The sequence below is a fragment of the Cryptomeria japonica genome, chromosome 1 (genome assembly GCF_030272615.1).
Source record: "Cryptomeria japonica chromosome 1, Sugi_1.0, whole genome shotgun sequence".
NCBI lineage: Eukaryota > Viridiplantae > Streptophyta > Pinopsida > Cupressales > Cupressaceae > Cryptomeria > Cryptomeria japonica.
The window spans coordinates 36,096,055-36,104,023 of NC_081405.1; the positions used below are offsets into that span (position 1 = coordinate 36,096,055).

Genomic DNA, 7,969 nt, shown 5'->3' on the forward strand with positions numbered 1-7,969 from the left:
TTGCATATTTATCTAATCATTATCTAAGCACTTGCATAAAGATTTACATGATCTTTGAGGATTGATAAATGCTCCACATGGAATTCTCCATATTAAGGAACCATGGAACTCTCCATATTAAGGAGCCATGGAACTCTCCATATCAAGGAGCTTCACTTCTGAGTCAAACTCATATTAGCTCTTCATGCCTCTTAAATTTTCTTTGCTCCACTTGTCAGTGTCAATGTATCCTTCAAGAGACAATATTTTTATTTCTACTTAAATAGGTTATGGGCATAAAATTACATATTTGCTTATAACATCAATACCATAATCCCCATAAGGAATTTGAACATGATCTAATAATACCTGATCTATAAACTATGAAGGATATTCCTCTCATATAGCTATCAACTTAAGGAAATTAATGAGTTGTAATATGAGAAAATCTAAATGATTGAACTCTATAACAATAATTACATATGTACTAAAAAATAACAATTAAAGAAAATACAATTAAAATGGGGACAAAACATGTTAATGCATGAAGAAACCCCTTGCACACATAAAAATTCCACCAAAATGTGAGTTGCACTCTCTTAATATTTCATATTGGTTATTACAACATGTATCCACTTCATAGACTTACTAAGAGCTTGTAAATGCTATTTCAAGCACAATTACAACACTTTAATATTCTTCTTAGCTCTATGCTATAAAACAATCATAAAGATGAGCACTATTCACACCTAAATGTTCTAAAAAGTAGTGTTCCAAGACTCAAATGACTCATAGGCTAAAATGACTATTAAGTAGGAAAAGGAAGCCCAAAAAATCAAACTCTAGAATGCCAAAACACACAAATAATTCAATATAGTGGTTGGTTTTCTTTAATGACAATTTGTATATTGATGTCTCATTCCATCCTATACATAATCCAACATTAAAGAAAACTAGTCACTATATAGAATTATTCTAAATAGTACAAAAATTGGATTCATATTTGAATAAGCTTAATAAAGATTGGTAAAAGAAGGTTGTTTGGATTGTAATTCTCTTATTAAAGTTTAGTTGTTTGGATTGTAATTCTCTTATTAAAGTTTACTCTTGCCCAATATTAGTCAAATATGATGGCTATTCATGGAAGACCGTTCAAATTCACTTGAGTGCACAAATTGGTGAGTGTAAGCACAAGGAGGTGTCAGAATCTGTTTTTTTGGATATAAAAGGACCTGGTGCGTGTAAGTACAAGGAGGTGTCAGAATCTGTTTTTTTGGATATAAAAGGACCTGCGATTCGAGTTCTGGTTGTGATTTCCTGGTTTTGTAGCCATTGAAGTGAAGAGGAATAGAAGAAGAAGATATGGATATGAATGGAGGGAGGAAGAGGAATATGAAGGGTAACGTAGTGGTGATATCATACCCAGCAACAGGCCACACAAATCCCATGCTACAGTTTTCAAAGAATTTGGCTTCCAGAGGTGTGATCGTTACCTTCGTCAATTTTAACTTAAATCATCGCAAAGTAATACAGGCCAGAGAATCTCTGCAACGCCTGAAGCTGGATATACGTTTTGAATGCATTCCAGACGGTCTTCCTGAAGATGATTCCACTCTCGACTCAAACATCAATCCCGCAGTGTTTAAGCACATGCAGGATAATATGGACGGCTCGGGACTCGAACGCTTGATCCATCGACTCCACCAGTCTGCTGCATAATCTACAATTCGTTTCTTCCTTGGGTTCGAGATGTTGCAAATAAACTGAACATTCCTCAGGCTTTGTTCTGGACGCAGTCTGCTGCTGTTTTCTCAATTTATCAGCACTTTCAAAACGGTCCGATTCCGAACTCTGTACTACTTGTCTTTTTTTTTAGGGCTTTGGTTTTACCTATCTTTTGCTTATTTTATTATTAGGGTTAGGGTTTCTCAAAATTTTTAAATAAAAAATAGAGCAAGGAAAGGAACCTTTACTTTGTACTCATTTTTTTTTTTGTGAGATTTGAATTTGTGACCTTTCTTTCAAGAACACATATTCTCCACCACTAGGCCAATCCAAGTTGTAGAGGTGAATAAAAAATTAAGATGTTTTTTTAGATCACTAGTAAAGTAGAGGTGAATTTAGTGTAAATATCATCGAATTTTGTCTTCGTTTGGAATCTTATCAAGGGAGCTTTCAAATCTAAGCAACCATGACTCATGAAAATTAAACTATCAGATTAAACTTTCTTTCTACCATGTTATTTATTTTTTATTGGAAGGTTTAATATAATAATTTAAGCATTTGATATGGGGATTTTTAGGCTGAAATATTTTGGTTAAAAGTCAAGGATTTGGGGTTCTCTCTTTTGTCCAAGTCACTTAGTATAATCATTGAAGTATTTGATATGAGAATTTTTAGGCTGAAATCTTTTGGTTAAAAGTCAAGGATTGGGGTTATCTCTTGTGTCAAAGTCACTTAAGGGACAATCCCACCTCTTTGGTTAAGTGTCAAAGATTGAATGTTATCCAATCTGTCAAAGTCATCCAAGGCACAATCTCACCTCTTTGACTAAGAGCTAAGGATTGAGGGTTATCCATTTTGTCAATGTTACCTGAAATACAATCCCACCTCTTTGACTAAGAACCAAAGATTGAAGGTTATCCATTACCTTAAAGTTATCCCAAACACAATGCTAGATTCTTGCCTTATCACGTTGAAACATTGACTAACAAAACTTGATACTCGATAGATTCATTTAGAATCATTTCACTTCACCAATACACCAAAAATTGATTTCTAACATTTTTTTAGTTTGACAATTGCATATTCCATCTTTCAATGTTTACTAATCTCCTATACTTTACATGCTCTGATCAATGTTTCTTGGAATCTTAACTGTACCGTTGCCAATCAAGACTAGACTTACCTTTATACACACAACCTACTACTTGTTTGCCTCCAAGAGAACTATATTATAACTAATTATCTTTATGCACTGTTACAGAATAGTTGATTGAACTGGAGCATGTAAATGCGTTTCTATTTTTCAATTTGTAAAAGAAATTATGAATTTGGAAGGAGAAATTTTGGGCAGACATGAGACTTACATACACCTAGTCCTTAATCTCTACTTGTAAACCCCCTTGATTGCTGTAATATCTTTCAAATGGTAGATTTGATTCTGAATTTGGTGATGGCTTTGTTTTCCAGGAGAGGGATTGGATTGTGGAAGAATGCCTCAAAACGTCATAATCCCTGGCCTTCCTGAGCTGAAATTGACGGATTTACCTTCGGCGTTCATGGAAACAAGCGGATCCATCAACTATTATCTACGGCAGTTGGAGGTTGTGAAAGATGCCTCGTGGGTGATTGCAAATACTGTGTATGAGCTAGAGCCCGAAACAATCAATTCCCTAAGATCGACCTCCCTTCCCTTCCTCCCAATCGGCCCTTCAATACCCACGTCTTTTCTGCAGGATCAAAATGCAGAGGACACGCAGGTGGGGGCGAATCCTTGGAAGGCGGCCGATTGCATGGGATGGCTGAACAAGAAACCTCCGCTGTCCGTTGTATACATTTCATTCGGCAGCATCCTGGTCATAAGCGATGAACAAATCCAAGAACTGGCTGTGGGCATCCAACAAAGTGGGCAAAACTTCTTGTGGGTGATTCGGGCACCTCCAGGACACGATCACATTGCGGAGGTTTTGCCTGCGGGATTCATGGAGGAAACTAAAGAAAGAGGTTTGGTGGTGGATTGGTGTGCTCAATTGGAGGTGCTCTCTCATCCGTCTGTGGGTGTTTTTATGAGCCACTGCGGTTGGAATTCTACTCTGGATGCTCTGAGCTTGGGAGTTCCCATGCTCACATTGGGAGTTTGGACCGATCAGCCCACTAATTCTAAGTTTGTGACGGATGTTTGGAAGACAGGGCTGAGAATGAGGAGGCGAGATGATGGGATTGTGGGGAGAAATGAGACGGAGAGATGTATCAGAATGGCCATGGAAAGCGAAGAGGGAAAACAGCTAAGAAACAATGGTTTGAAATGGAGGGAATTATTGAAATCTTCTGCTAGCGAAGGAGGTTCATCTCACAGTAACTTGAACGCGTTTGCACAGGAGATCATTTCCAAAGCCAAATAATTGCCCACAGACTACATAGATGTGGGAATGCATAATTATTCTTCTTTGATAAATCGTAGGCATCGGATGTTTATGTAGGACCCGTCCTTAATGTGTAGAGAGCTGGCATGATATGGAAAGCCCACCCGAATAAGATCATTTTTTTATCCAGGATAAGATCATTTTTTTATCCAAGATAATTAAATTGAAAATTAGAAATAAATGGAAATCTTCTGTTTAATTAATAAATAAAAAAGTATGGTATATATTGATAAACATTGTTATTAGAGATATTAGCTTTCCACAATCCATAATAGTTCTTGTTATTGCTCTTTCACAATCTAATCCAAAAGTAGTAACAAAAATATTGCTCTTTCTTGAACTATAAAATCATTTCATTCAATAAAAAGTTGCTCTTAAGAAATATAAGTACTTTGCATAAATAATTTAGGATACTAAATGGATGCAAGCAGTTAAATATGATTAATTTAAAATAAGTTTTGTAAAAGTTGGTTAAAAATAATTATTTAAAAATTAAATGAGGATAGACATAGATATTGAATTTTGAGAATACTAATATTTTTTTTAATATTAATATTATATTAGAACTATTTATTTTATTATTAAAAATTATATTTCTGATATTAAAATTATTTTAGATTGGTTGGAGAGATTTATAAGATTCATGTTTTAATCTCATGTGCTACTTTTTTTGTCCCAACTATCAAGTAGATTTAAACCCTAATTCATCGATATAAACTCCCCACAAATGACTATTTAATCATGTTAATTGTGATCTTTGATTCTATATTACTTATAAAGATTCTAGCATTCATAGACACTATTTTGAAATTGGTCTAATCACTAGAACCAACTTCTCTTAGGTTAGTTGCTTAGATTGATTGAATCTATAACTCTAAGGAGATATTTTAAAATAACATATGCAAGTATGTGGGTGGTCTATACATGTAGAGGCTCACATCATTGGATTTGGATTCCTAATTCTTCCAATTTATGGCAATGGCTTCTCTAATCACTAGGGGATTTGTTTCTTCCTAGGGGAGAAATGTTCTTTGCAAGTAGTGGATCATGTTTTATCTTCAAGCTTTCATCATTAGAAAATGAGCTAATTCTTCACATGGGATTCATATCCTCATTTCCTCTCATATGGGGGGACATCTATTGTACTTGCAGGATATAGGCAATTCTTGGGGGGTGACACTGAGTCCTTCTATCCTTCTTTCACTAGTGTATTTATTTTATTTTCTCTATTTTGTAGAGGAATTTTTTCCCATTTAGATTTCTCCATTTCTCCAATTATGAGAGATTCCATTTGTTTGTACATGGGTACCTCATCAAGCCTTGTAGCCAAGATACATTCATTTATGAATTTGTGCATCCATTATTGCATTCATCATTAGGTTTTTAGGTTCTCCCTAAGTTGATCTGAAGAGTGTGTTGGAGTAATTAGATAATCACCTTAGTAATTGACTAATTAATCATTAATTTCTCTATATTCTTCCTTCTCCAAGGACTAGGAACATGTGGTATTTAGAGATACCTTATTAGTTTGCCATACAACAAAGCAACAAGGCAACTACTTCTTGTTCAACCACTTGAAATTTGAACATTATGTAAAAATGATATGAAAACGTGCTTAAGATGCATATATTGGACATCAAATGAGATGATAGAATATGAGATATTAAACAATTTAAAGTAGGCTCTTCCAAAAGGCAAGAGGATGGAGACCACATAAAGTGCCATGTGTCTAAGTAAGAATACTATGAATAATTGCCTACTTAGTTTTTGAATACTATGAATAATGAGCTTTTTGGGTGTACAAATGACTTATAGAATCTGAGACTACTCTCTACTCCATGAAATCGGCACCTAACTATACTACAAATGAGACTTATAGAATATGAGACTACTCTCTACTCCATGTAGAGGCACCTAATTGTGCTACACACGAGACTTTTAGAATATGAGACTACTCTCTACTCCATGCAAGAGGCACCTAATTGTGCTACAAACAAGACTTATAAAATATGAGACTACTCTCTACTCTATGCAAGGCACACTTAATTGTGCTACTTATGAGACTTTTAGAATATGAGAATACTCTCTACTCCATGCAAGAGGCACCTAATTGTGTTATAGACAAGACTTTCAGAATATGAGACTACTATGTATTCTATTCAAGAGGCACCTAACTGTGCTACAAATGAGACTTATATAAAATATCTTTTGTAAGATTTGAATTTGTGACCTCTCTTTCAAAATAGAAGTTTTTCATTATTATACTAACCGAAAAATACTCTACTAAAAAAACAAAACTACTGTATGTCTCTGGCAATGATCTCCTGGATAAACTGCTTGAGATTGATGTCAGAGGAGCCACCTTCACTGCAAGCACTTGTTGCTAATTCCTTCCACCGGAGAGCATTGGTTTTCAGTTGCTTTCCTTGTTCGCTTTCAAATGTAATTCTTAGGCATCTCTGAATCTCGTCCCTTGTCACAATCCCATCTTCTCTCTTTCTCATTCTCAAACCTGTTTTCCAAACATCCGCCAAACATTTAGCGTTGGTGGGCTGATCTGTCCAAATCTCCAAAGTGAGCACAGGAACTCCCAAGCTCAACCCATCCAAGGTAGAATTCCAACCGCAGTGGCTCATAAACACCCCCACAGAGGGATGAGAAAGAACTTCCACTTGACAACACCATTCCACCACTAAGCCTCTTTCCATGGTGTCCTCCAAGAACCCAGTGGGCAGAAGTTCACCAATGTGACCGTGTCCTGGAGGGGCTCGGACGACCCACAGGAAGTATTGGCCACTTTGGTGGATACCCACAGCCAGTTCTTTGATTTGCTCTGGGCTTATGACAGCTATGCTGCCGAATGAAATGTATAAGACCGAAAGCGGGGGCTTCCTGTTCAGCCATTTCATACAGTCGGTGGCTTTCCAAGGATTGGCGCCCACCTGCCTATCCTCTGGATTTCCCCCCTCAAGAAAAGCCGAGGGTATGGAAGGGTCGATTGGGAGGAAAGGAAGAGAGGTTGATTTTAGGGAATTGATGGTCTCAGGCTTCAGCTCATAGAATGTATTGATAAGTACCCACGAGGCATCCTTCACGCTCTCCAACTGGCGAAGATAATAGTTTAGGAAGCCATTTGTATCCATGAATGCCGAAGGTAAATCGGACAATTTCAGCTCAGGTAGGCCAGGGATGATGACGTTTTGAGGCATTTTGCTGCTCTTACATTTCTCACCTATAGAATATAACCATTAGAAATTCTGTAAGAAAAGCGAAATGTTTTGAATGAGAACGCTACAGAATCCCCCCAAAAAAGGGGATAAAAAGAGAGAGTGGAAAAACCAGAGGGCGAATCGAAAAAACAGATCTACTTATCAAAAATGTAAAATTTAAACTAAAACTACTGTTACTGTTTAATATTACTTAATTTATCTTATTTTTGAAAGTGCGTCTTTATACCTCAGTCATTCTGCTGCTTAAACTTTTAACATATACCATCAGGCCTGGAATTTGACGGCCACCCCTACCTGTCAAATGAATTTTTTTTTACGGTTTGGTTGTTTTGATGACTTTCATTTGACGTTTTAAAAAAAATATTAGTTGTCAAAAAAATTAATATACGACAAAATCTTAAATTTTATGTATTAGGATAAGTTTCTAAATTTATCTTGTTGACAATCTTCTTAAAAATATGTAAAAATTTAAATTTACTAAGTTTCTAAATTCATATAAAAATATACAAACTATTCTTAAAAATCATATTAAAATATTTTAAAATTGATTCAATTATCACAAGTTTAACTATTCTGAAAAATCATATTAAAATATTTTAAAATTGATTCAATTAT

The 7,969-nt window shown here is 35.6% G+C and overlaps 1 protein-coding gene and 1 pseudogene across 1 annotated transcript; one reads left to right on the forward strand and one right to left on the reverse strand.

Annotated features, from left to right (window-relative positions):
* Positions 1 to 1,228: 1,228 nt before the first annotated feature.
* LOC131035416 (UDP-glycosyltransferase 74D1-like) lies at positions 1,229 to 4,276 on the forward strand (annotated as a pseudogene).
* Positions 4,277 to 6,421: 2,145 nt separating this feature from the next.
* LOC131048657 (mogroside IE synthase-like) lies at positions 6,422 to 7,333 on the reverse strand. Its single transcript, XM_057982696.2, has one exon. The coding sequence runs from the start codon at positions 7,331 to 7,333 to the stop codon at positions 6,422 to 6,424; it is 912 nt and encodes a 303-aa protein (XP_057838679.2).
* Between the last annotated feature and the right edge of the window lie 636 nt (positions 7,334 to 7,969).